Below are 16,871 nucleotides of genomic sequence, written 5' to 3'. Positions count from 1 at the left end.
GGGGACTTATAACGTAATGATAGCTAAACTTACAACCCGGCTAATTTATCATTAGATTCAAAAAGCAAAATTTCGGCGTAACCCCCATCCAGTTTGACAGTTTTATCTCCAACTTTTTAAAAACCCTCGGATTTTACCTTTTTAAAACTGGGTTTAAAAGTGTTAGTTTTACTATTATATTTTTTTTTAACATTTTAAAAATAATAGTACATCAAGTTATTTGTAATTTAAAACATTTTGTAACTGCAAGATCGTAACGGTTTTTAAAAATCTTTTGGGCCTTAATAGCTGAATTTACTATAAAGAATAAAAAATCGCTTATTCCCGTTAATAAAAAAATATTCGAAAAGGAAATTACACTAAAATGTTACCAATTAATTCATCTTTATTGTGAGGCTTTTATTTAAAGCTTATGCACCAAAAAAAACTTTAAATTTTCTTTTGTTGCAAAAAATTTTTTTTTTTATTTTTGGGGTTTGTTATATTTCCAAAAATTTTAAACCCTTGGCCAAACCCTTTAACAATCTTTGGCTCTGTTAAATTTTGTTGCAATTAGTACTATTTCAATGATTTAGTATTTTGTATGGAAGTTAAAATACTACTTTGTTTAAATTTTGCTACTTTTATAGCGAAGCTATTAAAAAAACTTCCATGCTCTAAAATAGTTGTTTCAAAGTTATGAAACTTATGCTTGTCATTTTGAAAAGATTGAAAAAATTATAAATTTTTGAGGCATAATGTGCCCTTAAGGATTTAACTCGGTACAGTGTTGGAGCAGTCCATATAGACACTTGCAGAAACCACGATCAAGAGGTAGCAAAATATTGCCATTTTAACCGATTCTTACATTTTTTCATTCATTTGTCGAATATAAATCGATTTGAAGAGATTAATTAGACGTTTTAAAGTTTATTCCGTTGGTTGAAAAGGCAAGATTTTAGTATCTTATCATTCAAGCGCATTGTCCGGTATATACCGGAATACGGTATTTAGTGCACCACCCCCCCCCCCCACACACACACACACTATTTTTAGGGGTCACACTCATTATTTTAAATACAGTTGGGAAACAGCTACACCAACGCAGCTTTTACAACATATATATACTTGTACATATTCAATTTATTACGGATAGTGACTGATTGCTTGTGATAATAATCTCTTATTGTCTTTTGTTGCTTTTCGCTCTTTCAACAGAATGGCAACAAAATGGGGCTGTGTTGGACCAGGAAAGATATCATGGGATTTCTTCCTCGCTATACAAGATAATTTACCAAAGGAGGATCATGAGGTAATTCTGCGTTCTTGTAAATCACATTCTATATATATACGTCATGTTGTGACAATTTAAAACCATAAAATTGTACAGAATAGCTGAATTGTATTACAAGTTAACATAACTTATTGTCCAGTTAACAAAGTTAGTAATTTACACCTTCAAAACTCGACATTTGAAATCTACGAGTAAAACTAAAAAATGTCAGACTATGCATAAATAGCCCTTCTGCGTTAGTCAGGTTGTAGAAATGTTGTGATAAAAACTGCAAAATCAGTCTTTTATTGCATCTAACATGTTAGTTATTTTCGGGGTGATTGTGAATATGTTTTTCTTTTCGTAAATTTTCCTCGAAGTTGATTTTCTTGAAATATTTCGGCTCATCTAGAGGCATGCTGCTTTAAGTTAATGGAGTTTTGTATGATAATCTGCAGACAAGGAATTACACGTACTATAAAGTATGATATATACAGCTGTGGATATTGTTACGATCACACGTTAAATATTTCGTCTGCTACTGCTAAATATCTAAATAGCGAAAGTATGCCAAGCAAGAGAAAAATAAACTTTTACGCGAAACAAAACTTGAAATCGTCACCGATATTCAGCTGATCTTTTATCGATTATATTATCGAACTGGATAATTATATACAGTAAACTTCACATATAGCGAACACGGTTATAGCGAATTTCCGGTTATAAGGAACAAAATATTTTGGCCCGAATTTTGCCCTTCTTTATTTATTGTAAAAAATTACGGTTACAGCGAACACGGTTATAAGGAATTATCGCTTATAAGGAACTCATTTTTTAGTCCCAATGCCATCAAAAGTGCAGAAAAATACACTTTTATAACGAACTCCAAAATATCAGCTTTCCGTAAACAGATCACGCATTTTCTACTTTCGTTTTCATCGGCACAGAATAAAACTTGGCCGAGTGTAGCGGATATATTAGGGACAAATCATGACGATGATAGTCAATCTTCCGAAGAAGATATCTATTTAGATGATCTGCCGGTTGTGTCAAAAAATGAAGCTATTGATTGCTTGCACAAGATTAGGTCATACTTCGAGTCTAATGCACATGTTGAAGAAACAGTTTTAAAAAGTTTACTGAACATTGAATTTAACCAACATTCCCAAACTAAAATTAGCGACTTTTTCGAGGCAAAAAGATTATTTTTGTGCATGATACTGTATCGTTAATAAATAACAATATTGCTGATATGGTACATATCATATAATTATCTTATAGATATATTTATACATAAAAATTAAACTAAAAAGAAACAATATTGCAATTATTCCTTATTTTTCTTAATTGAATCAATATAAGGGAGACAACAATGACAAACCCAAGAGTTATTTCTCTTAATCAAATGCTCTTCTAAATGGAGGACGATGGTAAACAATTACTAGTAGTTCGTAATATGTAAATCTGTTCGCTATAAAAACTTCTGATACAAGAACTAATTCGCTATATGCTTACAAGGAACTCCGGATATAAGGAACAGATTTTGAATGTCCCAATGAGTTCGTTATAAGCGGAGTTTACTGTATTCTGATTATTATAATATAAGTTTACATAACTGACAGATTGTAATACCATATTTAATAAACATCTTAAATGGTGGTGAGGCTGGGCTTGTCATCGATGTTCTCAACATATTTGTTTAATGTTATACTCGTATATTCCTATATCATATATACTTCCGCTTTTAGATTCAATCCATGCCTTTCGAGTTATAAAAAAGTTTTAAAGACATTCTTTTTAGGGCTGTAATGGTGTATTAAAAGCCTACAAACGTAACCTTTGTTTTTTTACATAAATGAGCAGAGGCACTTTAAACTGAAATATATGCAAAGATAGTTAAGAAATATACTTTGAAATAAATTGAAAATCGTACTTTTATGCTTTTCTTAGCCTAATTTGAGTGAAAAGTTTTCATAAGCTTTTCATTTTGGGTCATTTGTACGATTCGAATAATTATTCTGGGAAAACGAAATGCGCGAAAGATCTAATATTTTGCACAAAGATTAGTGGTCTAAACCTACATCAAATGGTGCATTTATCTGGCAAAAAACCTCAGTGGAATCCCTTTAAATAGTGGACTTTTAGGTGTAATATAGCTTCAAAACATGTCTTGCTTAGCATCTTAATCTACCTTATGACTGTTCCTAAACACCAAATGATAACAGCATAGCTTCCGGTAACTCTAAGATACATGTACCTATGATTATTCACTTATATTAAGGTTGCAAATAGATTCCCATTTTGTATCTATACATTTAAAATTGTTTTACATTATGAATTCAAATTTAGATAGGAAATATTTTTATCCTGCTACTGTCTATAGTATTGATATAAAAAAAAACTTTACTCATATATATATCAGGTGTAAAAGGATTTTTTTTCCCTAGTATATGAATCAATGAAAAAATAGCACTGTTATATATTTTTCAAATCCTCATTGAAGATGTACTAAATACAATGGGGCATGCGATAACGTGGTTGTTGTCAGGATGGAGAAGGTTTATTCGGTTCGATGCGAAAGGGAATTCGGCTCGCTGAAGATCGCCAAGATACACTTTCTGATAAACCTTCTCCATTCAGACATCAGCCATGTATTCTTTATCCCTGTGTCGGTTACACATTCACTTAATGTGACAAATACAATTGATCGGAGTGGTGTTGATTTATATAAACATACATGAATTTGGCAACGGTAAGGAAAAAAAAAGAAATAACTTAAAAGTAAATAAATACCTATTATTGTGAATCCTTATTGAAATCATATTATAATGTCCACCCCTATCACAATATTATAGTTTGTTGCGGTTGGCTCGAGGGACCTTACCAGGGCTCAGGCGTTTGCAGAAAAGTTCAGTTTCAAGAAATCATATGGCTCTTACGATGAACTTGCCTCTGACAAAGACGTTGGTATGTAGTTGAATCTTTAACACTACCCAAGAACGTCATAGGACCCCTACAATGGTCTAAACGCATTATAACATAACATATCGCTATTTTACATAGATCAAGTCTGGCATTAAAGACAAAAAGATATGCAATAGATAATTAAGAAATATACTAGTACTCTGAAATAAAGTTTTTAAAACATTGTACTTCTGTGCTTTTCTAAGCCCAATTTGAATGAAAAACATTGCAAAGCTTTTCAATTTTGGAACATTTGTTATGATTACAATAATTTGTTTTTTTCTGGGAAAAAAAGAGTGAGGGAATGATCTAAAGTAATAACCAAAAGGAAAGACAACGGTTTGGAATAAAAAGCGGAGATAACATTACGAGGGCGATAGCCTACTTTGTGAAATACAAAAAGCACGTGACTTACATGTAGTTACGTGGGAAGCAACAATGTCTTGTTTCATTGAAAACATATATTTTTGTCAATATGAAATCATGAAATTGAACGAACTTACATAATAGCAGAGTTTAATCTGACGTCATAGTTTGACGTCAAGTGATTAATTAGTGATCTAAGTATTTGAAGTCATATTATTATTTGTTGCATTGTTTGATCTGATATAATTAACTGGTGTTACATCTTATTTCATTTTATCAACATGTGTAACATTTGCACATTTGCCGACTCATTATTTAGAATAGCTTCCTTTTATCGGTATAAGATTAATTGGTGTCACACTTGACTTGATTAACTTAATTTCTTTAAGTGGTGTCACATAACTGTTCAGATAAAGCCTGATGCCATATTTGATGCAAAACACGTGTTGATTTGTCTTCATATGATTACCTTGTGTCACATTTGAAATCATATGATCAACAGGTTTCATATGTGTCGTCATATGATTAACTTGACACTAGTCATAGTTGTCGCATATGATTAACTGTAATAACATTTGTCGCCATATGATTGACTGTTGTCGCATTTGTCGCCATATGAGTAACTGTTATAACATTTGTCGCCATATGATTAACTGTTATAACATTTGTCGCCATATGATTAACTGTTATAACATTTGTTGCCATATGATTAACTGTTATAACATTTGTCGCCATATGATTAACTGTTATAACAATTTGTCGCCATATGATTGACTGTTGTCACATTTATCGGCATATTATAAATGGTGTCGCATTTGTCGCCATATGATTAATAATTTTTGTAATATTTGTCGCCATATGATTAGCCGGTGTCGCATTTGTCGCCAAATGATAAGTACATGTAATAACTGTTGTCACTTTTGTCGCCATATGATTAACTGGTGTCTCATTTTGGCTATATAATTAACTTTTATTTGTCATCACGTGATAAACTTATGTCATATTTGAGAAATAGATTATGAAGAGACATTCCTGATGCCAAATATTAAGAATTTCTTCTTATTTTCTGATAAAAAATAAGTACAAGGATTCTTTTCTGTTGATTATATTTTTCATATTTAGAGGTTGTTTACATCGGTACTGTTCACACGAGTCACGCGGAGCTGTCAATCAAAATGTTGTCAGCCGGGAAACACGTGATCTGTGAGAAGCCAATGGGAATGAATTACAAGCAGGTGAAACAAGTTCTGGATGTAGCAAAAAAGAACAACGTGCTTTTTGTGGAAGTAGGTACCTTATCCCGCAAGGACAATTCTATAAGGTTTTGCATTTTTTGACCAAGTTTTCGAATTATGTGGGCAATGAGACGATATGAAATAGTGAAAATGCGAAGCAAAAGTGTGATAACAATCTTGCACCGTGATGATGCTTTTTTTTGAGTCTTATTTTCGCGTTTGAATTCTATTTTCGCGCCTTCGAGTCATGCTTTTTGTGTCTTCAAATCATGTTACTGCGTCTTCGAATCATGTTATCGCGCCTTCGAATCGTAGTTTTACGTCTTCGAGTCATGTTTTTCGCGTCTTCAAATCACCTTTTTGTGCCTTCCATATTTGAATCGTGACTTCGCGTCCTCGATACTTGTTATCGCGTCTTTTAATTTTCATTTCGTCTTAAAATCGAATCATGATAACGTATCGCACTGTTACCTTATTATTGTTACATGTGAAGGTACGATAAGACTCTGAGGCTTTACAATCGCATCTTCTCGGCCCTTTCGGATACATTTCGAAAAAGAACCTCGAACACAATCGTAAGAATACACAGACAAGACACGGTTGTTAGTCAACCGTCTGATGCTAAGAAAAAACATGTAAACACAAAGTAATTTAATGCTATGAGTTGATAACTAAATTTATGCCTATATATTGAGTAAATGTCCAACTGTTTTATATATATCTAAAGATATAAGAATAAACAAAACATTATTAGCGCGTTTGATATATATTAAGAAATGTACTCTATCACACAAACAGGGAGTTTGGAGCCGCTGGTTTCCGGTATACGAAAAGATACGTGAGGAGCTGGTTGCTGGCTCCATTGGTGATCCAAGATTGGTGCAGGCAAACTTCTGTGTCCCTATAATAGATATTCCTCGAATACGCGACATAAAAGTTGGGGGAGGAGGAGCACTAGATATTGGCATTTACGTCATCCAGTTTGCGGTATTTGTCTTCAAAGAAATGCCGCAAAGTATTACAGCAGTCGGGAATTTGAGAGGAGGTAAAGAACATTTCAATAAAATTAATGTTTCATTTTTGTTGTCATGATTAATACTTTGAATTTTTGGTGAAAATACGACCATTTTCTACCCAATAAATACATCCATACGGATTGATGTTCATTATTGCACGCCTTGATTTGCCCGAGTCCTGACGTCATGAAAGTTTATTGGTGTTCATAACTATGTCTTTTGTACGGAGCCCCTAAGGTGACATTCTCGACACTTTTCCCCCGGCATTTAATTCGTTTTTACGAAATATTAATTCGTAAATACGAAATATCAATTCGTTTTTACGAAATATTAATTCGTTTTTACGAAATATTATTTCGTAATTACGAAATATTAATTCGTAAAAACGAAATGTTATTTCGTAATTACGAAATATCAATTCGTTTTTACGAAATATTAATTCGTATTTACGAAATATTAATTCGTAAAAACGAAATGTTATTTCGTAATTACGAAATATTATTTCGTTATTACGAAATATTAATTCGTAAAAACGAAATGTTATTTCGTAATTACGAAATATTAATTCGTTTTTACGAAATCTTATTTAAGGTCATTTTGAGCTTGATAAAGAACCTATTAATCTCACAAATGGGTCATTTACATGCCTTGATCAACTTTGTGATTATAAGCCGAATGGTTCTCAAGTTATTATATTTATGTGAACAGGGTTTTTGAGTGAGAAGTCATTCTCTATCCAAAGTGGTCTTTTTTCCCCATTGTCAAATACATGTTCCTATCAGCAATGTTTTAATGTTTGAGACAATCTTTTACGACATGTATCTTTGAAACAGAAACATGTTATATTATTCCGTTCTTTTATCATATACATTAGTAAAACTAATGGGACGAGGGGGGGGGGGTCCAGACTTTCACTAATCTAATCAATTTAAAATAAATATTTCCTCACAATTTATTATACAGAAATGTCCGTGTTACGATTTGAAGCACAGGACCCCCATTTTAAGTAAATTTTCCTAGCGCGTGTACCATCACGGCTGTGGCTCAACGCTATTAACATGCGATTATTTTAATTTATGTACAATAGTGTAAAGTTAAAAAACTTGGGGAGAACAAAAATCACTATTTATATTGCATGTACATGCCTTATATTAAGTCAGGAACTTAGTTTTGAGGCCTTATTTATAACTATTACCAAAACTCTTTGAAACGCTAGAAAAAATTTAATTCGTTTTTACGAAATATTATTTCGTATTTACGAATTATTATTTCGTAATTACGAAATAACATTTCGTTTTTACGAATTAATATTTCGTAATTACGAAATAATATTTCGTAATTACGAAATAATATTTCGTAAAAACGAATTAATATTTCGTAATTACGAATTAATATTTCGTAAATACGAAATAATATTTCGTAATTACGAATTAATATTTCGTAAAAACGAAATAATATTTCGTAAAAACGAATTAATATTTCGTAAAAACGAATTAATATTTCGTAAAAACGAATTATTATTTCGTAATTACGAATTATTATTTCGTAAAAACGAATTAAATTCCGGGGAAAAAAGTGTGGAAAATGTCACTTTAGGGGCTCCGTACTTTTGTTTAAGAAAAACCCTTCGATTTTGTTCAGCGTATCTTACAGATGTATCAAATAAAAGAAAAAATACTGGAGTGTGTTATTATGAAGGATTGCACACGTCTCGTTGGTTGCGTAAAAGTGTGTTCTCACTGAGTCTACTTCCTAATTAGAACATCACAAAACACACAACGGGCCTGATCAGAATACTTGCAGCAATACAATATATATTACATATATAATATTTATTCTAAATAAAGAAAAAAAACGATGTTCTCTACTTCTGCTAGACAGAGCAAATGAGTTCAATGTAGATACTAGTATATGGAAAGTTAAAATGCTTACAAATTTTGAAATTTGAAACAGTTGCTCTAGATTCTCTCTTTATTTTCTTCGTTCGTCGTTTCCCGAAATGGCATCGACATTGTTTACAATTAACGGACGAGTAATAAAAAAAGAATTTTTCATTGACGCACTTATACTACATGTATAATTTTAAACATGTGCTTCCGCTATATTGGAATTACGACGTTAAAATGGATATTATTCATTACAGGATTGGATAGACGCTTGCCGAAATCGTGAAATCATTAAGCGCCTTGTCAGGTATATACCGGAATACGGTAATTAGTGTGGTGCTCCAAATTATCCTCCGTCAAAATACCACGCCAAAAGCCGTGCCATACCGTGTTTACGGATTCAAGAAAATTGGCACGACTGTGTGTTATAAGGCTCCCACGTTTACAATTCTTTGTAAACGTTTACACGATTGCTTAGAACCGAAACGATACCGTTTAAACGGTGGCACCTCTATGTACTATGCCCACCATGTATTTGAGTCGCCAAATGATGTCCTGCTATCTATGTTTAATACTTGTACAAATAAAAATGTGCAGGGCTGATCACGATTGATTCAGCACACATTTTCTGCGTTGAGTCAGCACATTTTCTGCATTGTATCCCCATTTTTTACCAAAAATGTATTATGTCACGAGCAATTTTGCACGGTAATGATGTGTGGAGGGTTGTTAACACCCATTTTCCGTTTCTGACTTTGGAATTAACCACAAGAATTGATAAAATCCATGATTTTGGGCAATTAAGATATTTTGTAAGACAATATGGTCATTTCGATGAAACGGTAAAAAATATCGTAAACGTTTATGAATAAATATCGAAACGAATCCGTTTAAACGTGTAATCTTTGGGGCCTTAGTGATAATAAGTGATATTGTTTGATTGTACGTTTGATATTGGATTAAATCGAACGAGTTATAATTTAACAGCATTATAATAAGCGAGTATGTGGCTCGAGTGTATGATCATCATAATATGCAAGCGACGTGACGAAGTAGAATCATATTAATTTTGTTCAATATTTCAGATGTTGATGAGTCGGCATGTATAATACTGAAATATAAAAATGGAGCAATGGCCAATTTGACGTATCATACAGACGCTGGAAAGGGAGATAATAATGCTTCTATCCTTGGAAAAACAGGACGCATTGAGGTAAGAGAGAAATTTACGGAATATTATTTCACAACGACAATTGCATATGAACATATTAACTGAATTCCCATTAAACTAATTAACTAATATTTAACAGTCTGAAAATATATACATGATAGGAACTTGGCTAAGTTTCTAGGAAAAAGGCTAGGCAAGAATGTCCCTGTAATCTGACCATATCTATATTATTGAGGGTTGATTGCTGACAGTTATTAGTTTATACAGCGAGAATGCAAACAATTTTAAACTGAAAAATGCTATTCCTGAGTAAATTTCTACAAATTCAGATGTTTATGACCTGCCAGCCATGATGGTTTCTGTGTCGTCAATTATCCATCATCCAATCGAAAGGTTTTATCTTAGTGCCGGCATGGAGTAGAAATCGGTAGATAGATGTGAATTTGTAGAAATTCACGCGAATTTAACTCCGTAAGAGCTTTTCTTAGATTGACAGTGTTTACATTTACTGTATAAACTAATATTTGTTTTTGAATGAAGTCCTGTTTGGTGATCTTACCCCGATAATTTTAAGAGTTTTAGCCCTGAAATTGTGCATGCTTATGGTTTACGACTTTGGGTCTGAGTTCATAGAGCTTATACTTCTGCGTTAATAAATCGTAAAATTTCCGATTTCCATATAATAATGTTCGGTTAAATCTTTGTTTATGTATGCCATTTCCCATATTTTGCAAAAGAAGCAAGCAAATAAAATTCAAAATCGGTGCCACAGTAAGGGCATTAACAGCGCTTCCTCTTGAGTTCTTCCCCTTGTCTATACTTTATATTTTTGGGGAAGATTTTGTTTTCATACATATATTCTCATTTAAAAAGATTTATAGAAAAAAAGAACAAACAATGGCTTTATGAAAATAAATCCATCCAAGTAGCTATGTGCCGTTCCCCTTTGGTAATTTATAGGTTATTAAAGCTCTATCTATGTTTATTGATATTTGAAAGTTCCATAAGTAAAATGTATTTATCAGTTTAAACTCCATTAATAAGTATATAAAAATTAAATCTCAAATTATATTTATTTAAATTATTAAGATTCGATAATTTTGTCTATATAGAGGTAAGATCAGGATAATTTCATTTTAAGGTTCAAGCTCCGATGCATTGCCCGACGACCATGACAAGCGTATCAGGCACTTCCGCTTTTCCCTTGAAAGACGCAGATTATTTTCATACAAATAGTGCAGGACTTCAATACGAGGCTGCTGCAGTTAGGGAATGTATTCGAAAAGGTAATAATTTAATCATTTAAAGTATCATCAAAAAGCAAAATTTGAACCATTAATGCAGCTGAATATGTTAGGGTTAATACCATTTCGTATCCGGTAAGATAATTTGAAACTTTTAGTGTCTCCGAAAAAGTAAGAATTATATCAAAACAATAAATATATATCCGAGAAAGTTCACAATATGAGTTATTATTGCATACGAACTGATACATATTTGAATCTTGCCTGTGTTTTGGGAAAATGAAAAATCGAAAACTTTATGTTTTTCTTAGCCCTTAGTGTGCCCGAAATGGTATCAACATTGCATACGTGAGTTTGTTTGTAACGGATTTTATTTGAACATTCAGTGTATTTGGTGAAATGAAAAATTGATGCTCGGTCTCAAAACCTCAGTCCTAAAATGAAAAAGTAAAGAAGGCTTTGATTGTATATCCATTCCATATTTTTAAAATGCATTATGAAACAATCTGATACAAATTGTAGTGTTAGTTTTCAAATTGCGCGCAGGTGTGCGAATGTCTGGGTTTGTTTACCCTGAAAAAGGGGGAGAATGAAAACTTAGTTAAGTATTAACACAATTATCGTAATGTCATTACAACAAATTCACATCATTAGACAATTTTAAAGAATGGAAAATTAGTATCATTGGACATTTTCAAGGAATGGAAAATTAATATTGTTTGCTTCGGATAAGTCAATCGATAATACAATATATAAACGTATGTAAACTACCGTTGTTGCGAATGATTAGAATGAATAGACTTTTAATAAGTCGTCTTAGTCTGGCATGTAGACTGTATAATATGTAAGTATACTAGTATGTCATTTTATGTTTTCGAATCAGATATTGAAATTGGCGCTCTTGAAATTTGTTTAAAGAGCCAACATATCTCCTTTGTGTATGTAAATATTGGTGTTGTTTTTGGCTAATCAGTATATCTGCTGCATTCTGGTAGCAAGTACTTGTGACGTCATCAGTCAACACGTCTATTGCAGGTGTAATGGAAAGTGATAACTACACCCATGCTGAGATTGAAATAGTACATCAGATAATGGACGAAGTCCGGAAACAAATTGGAATGAAATATCCTGACTTTGACTAAAATTATTATCTTCCTCTTAAAGACATATGAAGGTACCTACATATCTGTCGGTCAAGGTGCACGTGCTAGTGGATATTGAATTTAATGCTGTTTACCCATGATTGGAATAGAAATAAAACACGAAAGATAATTTAATATATTGTATATATTTTTTTTTCTTTTCTGTTAATATATTTATATTCAAATTTATTGCCACTTTTCTCAGGATATTTGTCAAAAAAAATAAAATTAAATTATGCTCAGATACAGAGGGGATGTGTTGCAGGGAGTCATGACCTCTTGGGATACGTCCGTTGATATCAGCCAATAAAAATCAATGAAAATTAAAACACATTGACATATGACCCCTTTTTGATCACTTGTATAAAATGTCAATCCTTATTTGGAATATGCTGTACTCTTTGTCGAATCTTTGCTATCACACCTGGGTGAAAAAAGTAATTTATCTAATTTCAGACTAACTTCTTCATATGTACAGCAAAATGCAACCAATTCGTGAATACATATTAATTTTATCAGGATTCTTATTAATTATTGTTAGAAATAAAAATGCCATTAATATATTATTTTCCATGCCAAGTAGTCATTTAACATGTTTAACATTTAAACAACGGGTCACTGTTGAAAAAACCCCGCTAGTCTGGGCTATTACTGCTGTTCCTGTAATGATATGTAGCACTGTCTTGCTGATCGAATGAACTATTTATAGACCTAAAACGCGAGCCACTGTCAATCGAACACTGCTGTAGAACTAGTAGTCTGGAGTTCCTTCCCCTTTCGCTACGCAACTTGTTAGATGCCGGGAACCAGAATATAGAACTAGATAACCGTTATAATGGTCGGAGTCGGGGTAGTCCGGCTGCGGCTTATGACTCACTCTTTTTGTGTAAATTGCCGTTAAATAACCATCATTTTCTATAAAAAAAAATGTTGTTATTGTTTAAAACAAAAAAGGCATATTTACAAAAAAATACTAAGCGCTAGCGTTTGAATGGTTAAACTTACATCATAAGTCACATCAGATTTATTTAAGGGACAAAATGTATACACAACACAAATGGCAAAGAATGTAACAAGTAGATAAAGCAGATAAACTGCTCTGGAGGCGACATTGGTTTCTTACGTTATGTATTGTTTGTGGCTGAGCGGCTCTAAACTTGCCTTAGCCATGTGACCACAGACTCGCTCAATTATAATTCCCTGATACATGAATGCTTATTGAGGTTCGTCAGCTATTCAAGCACTGAGAGAACGGATTCCGGACACGTTGCCTTTCATGTTCTTAAATGTTGTATTCTGCCACAGGGAACCTATAAAGTTTGATGTTTGTTCCTGAGTTTGTACTTGATCGAGGTCAGTGTGCTAAATAGTTAATAAAACATAAACACAATGATGATAGCCAATTAGGCAGTTGTTTTGAGGGTGATTGGCCACTTTGTTCCTTATATATCGCCGCTTTGTTGTAGCATGTTGTATCAATAGTGTAGCAAGAGACATACAATCATTTACAGGTAAAAACACTTTTTTTCAGGGGCAATAAATTAGCCAAAAATCATATTTAACTGAAATACCCGTGGACAAGTACTTGGAGTATCGATCAATCCCTTAAAGTTTCACTCAGATTGCGTTTGTCAATCTGACTGATTTTGTGACGGACAGTCGGACGGACATACATACGATGGAGAAGTTATCCCTATATATCCCGTGAACGCGGCGTCTAATTAGTTATATATCCGCTATATGTTACAGTGTATATAACTAAAATCAATGACATGGTTGATAATTGGAAAACGTATGATTGAAGGCTCCAGACGAACCCGAGATTGTAAGAATACACAACTAGGGATTTTTCATACTTTTCTTGTCCTGATCTCGATATTGTAGTTCAGTGGAAACAATTTTGTTCGCATGATGTTCACTCATACCTCAGAAACACCTCTGTGCCGAAAAGGAAATTAGAATTTCTTCTCTGTGATTTGGATCAATAAACTGATAATTGCTGTATAGTCTCTTTTTTTAAATGTAAATAAAGATCTAAGGATTACAATAGTAATACATAGTTTAAAAACGTAGTGTCATTAAAAATTGCGCTTTTTTAAAGAAAGGCTTAGATCAACTTAACAATGTTATAGGAAGTGCATGCAGCTTCCGAACACACAATCTGAGCATTCTCTTGTTCAAATCAGACATGTACAGTAAGAATTTCCGATAGTTCATAAACCTTGGCAAGAAAAGTATTTAAGTATTTTGCCAAAAGATGAGCATATATAGTATTTCTTTAGATTTTCTGAAACCGACCACGAATCATTAAACCCCGTATGGTTCTGCAAATTATAGCATACTTTTGCAGATGTATCTCGTAAATAATTATTTTCTTATTCTTAATTTCAAGTTGTTAATTGTTCGTGTTAATTACAAGTATTGCTGCTAAAACGGGTAATGGCAGGTACGATACTTATTTTTAAAGTCATAAAGTTTTTGAAGGATCTGCTGAATGAATTTTGTGTAATTAAAAATGTATGATGATAATGATTTCAGAATTTTAACGATATTAATGTATTATAATGATAATGGGGATACCAGAGTAAAAATGAAAATATCAGAATGACAATGAAGATATCAGAATAATAATAAAGATATCAGAATGACTATGAATACATTAGAGTGACAATGAAGAAATCAGAGAGACAATAAAGATATCAGTTTGAAAGTAAAGATATCAGAATGATAAGGAAAATTTCAGAAAAAAAACATTGAAGAAATCAAAACGATAATAAAGATATCAAAATGATAATGAAGATATCAGAATGACAAATGAAGATATCAGAATGACAATGAAGTTATCAGAATGACAATGAAATTATCAGAATGATATGTAAGATAGAAAATTATCAGAATAAAAAGGAAAATATCAGAATGCTAAAGAAAGTATCAGCATGATAACTATATATGTATCATATTGATTATACATTTTTTATGTTTATACAAATACTAATAATTCATTATTATACTGATAATGAAGATACCCGAGTAATAATGAAAATACCAGAATGACAGTAAATAAATCAGAATAGCAATAAATATATCAGAATGCCAATAAGATATCAGAATGATAACAATGATATCAGAATGAGAATGAAGATGAATGACAATGAAGATATCAGAATGACAATGGTGATATTAGAATGGCAATGAAGATATCAGAATGACATTGAAGATATCAGAATAACAATGAAGATATTATAATGATAATAATGATATCAGAATAACAATGAAGATATCAGAATGACAATGGTGATATTATAATGGCAATGAAGATATCAGAATGACATTTGATATATCAGAATGACAATGAAGATATCAGAATAATAATGAAGATATGAGAGTGACAATGAAGACATCAGAATGACAATGGTGATATTAGAATGGCAATGGTAATATAAGTATGGCAATGAATATATCAGAATGACAATACGGCAATTCATATTTTGGTTATTTAAATTTTGAAGAACATCGTAACCATGATCACGGATTTATATAAATCCGTGCCATGATACACACAACATTAAAGTATTTATTGAAGTGAACGGTAAGGGGGTGGGTCATCAATTAACACTGTAATAGTCAGCTTTACTGTTTAGAAGAGGAGATTATAAAGGTGCCCCTCCAAGTATAATTTATTGCACGAACGGCACTCCAATAGAACCATTGGCGTTCCGTTAGGTAGTTGGATTAGATTAAATTATGCTTCCTCACATGAAAGAAGCCAATTAAGTAAACTACCTTTAACACTCGGTCACTAATAACAAATACATTGTAATTCTAAATTGAGAATTTCCATTCCGTGTTTGTAATCCTTACTAATTTCGAGGTATTTTCTTCACTATAAACCTGTTGTTTAACACTGATGAAAATAATTTAGCGAAAATCTTCTCGCCAAAACAGTACGACATGTATATATATTCCACGGGATACGGACAAAAGCCCCCCCCCCCGGACGAAAGCCCCCCATCTAAAAATGACAAGGTGGACAAAAGCCCCCCCCCCCCATGAAATTTACACATAGGACAAAAGCCCCCCCCCATAAAAAAGTAAAGGTAGGACAAAAGCCCCCCCCCCCCAATGGTCAATCAAATTTACATATAGTGTATTAAAGTTGTGTTTTTTATGTGTTTAAAAGATATGTATGGACATCACATGTAGGTGACATAAAGCTAAGGATATTAATTTGATCCCTTTACAAATTTACGAAAGTGATTAAACATTACTACTCTTCTGACCCTTGTTGTGTATATGAAAAGCTATGAATTCAGTATCGCATGCATGCATTATTTCATCTGTTATCATATACTTTGTTATCACTTCAATATATACATTATAAATAAACATTAAAACAAATTCTTTTCATTTTTATTTAAAAGTTTGTGTGAAATTTGATGAATTTGAGCACCTGTGCATGTGAAAAAAGATGGGGGGGGGGGCTTTTGTCCTACCTGTATTTTTGATGGGGGGGGGGGGCTTTGTCCTATGTGTAAATTTCATGGGGGGGGCTTTTGTCCACCTTGTCATTTTTAGACGGGGGGGCTTTCGTCCGG

General features: G+C 32.6%; 1 protein-coding gene across 1 annotated transcript; it reads left to right on the top strand.

Moving 5' to 3' along the window:
- The first annotated feature begins 1,108 nt into the window (after positions 1–1,108).
- Positions 1,109–12,411, top strand: LOC132738725 (trans-1,2-dihydrobenzene-1,2-diol dehydrogenase-like). The gene is made up of 7 exons (XM_060726319.1): positions 1,109–1,291; positions 4,108–4,219; positions 5,705–5,868; positions 6,616–6,862; positions 9,805–9,932; positions 11,032–11,176; positions 12,170–12,411. Exons 1-7 carry the CDS (start codon positions 1,199–1,201, stop codon positions 12,274–12,276), a joined length of 996 nt encoding a protein of 331 aa, XP_060582302.1. The 5' UTR covers positions 1,109–1,198; the 3' UTR covers positions 12,277–12,411.
- Positions 12,412–16,871: the final 4,460 nt, after the last annotated feature.

The sequence above is a fragment of the Ruditapes philippinarum genome, unplaced genomic scaffold (assembly GCF_026571515.1).
Source record: "Ruditapes philippinarum isolate M1 unplaced genomic scaffold, ASM2657151v2 ctg4371_1_1_1_1, whole genome shotgun sequence".
NCBI lineage: Eukaryota > Metazoa > Mollusca > Bivalvia > Venerida > Veneridae > Ruditapes > Ruditapes philippinarum.
This window is presented reverse-complemented; position numbering and strand designations above follow the sequence as displayed.

Excerpts from the sequence above, each read along its gene's own strand:
- LOC132738725 (XM_060726319.1), top strand. The coding sequence starts at position 1,199 with ATGGCAACAAAATGGGGCTGTGTTGGACCAGGAAAGATATCATGGGAT. Across the intron at positions 4,220-5,704 it reads TGCCTCTGACAAAGACGTTG|AGGTTGTTTACATCGGTACT; the intron begins GTATGTAGTTGA and ends TTTCATATTTAG. Across the intron at positions 9,933-11,031 it reads GAAAAACAGGACGCATTGAG|GTTCAAGCTCCGATGCATTG; the intron begins GTAAGAGAGAAA and ends TTTCATTTTAAG.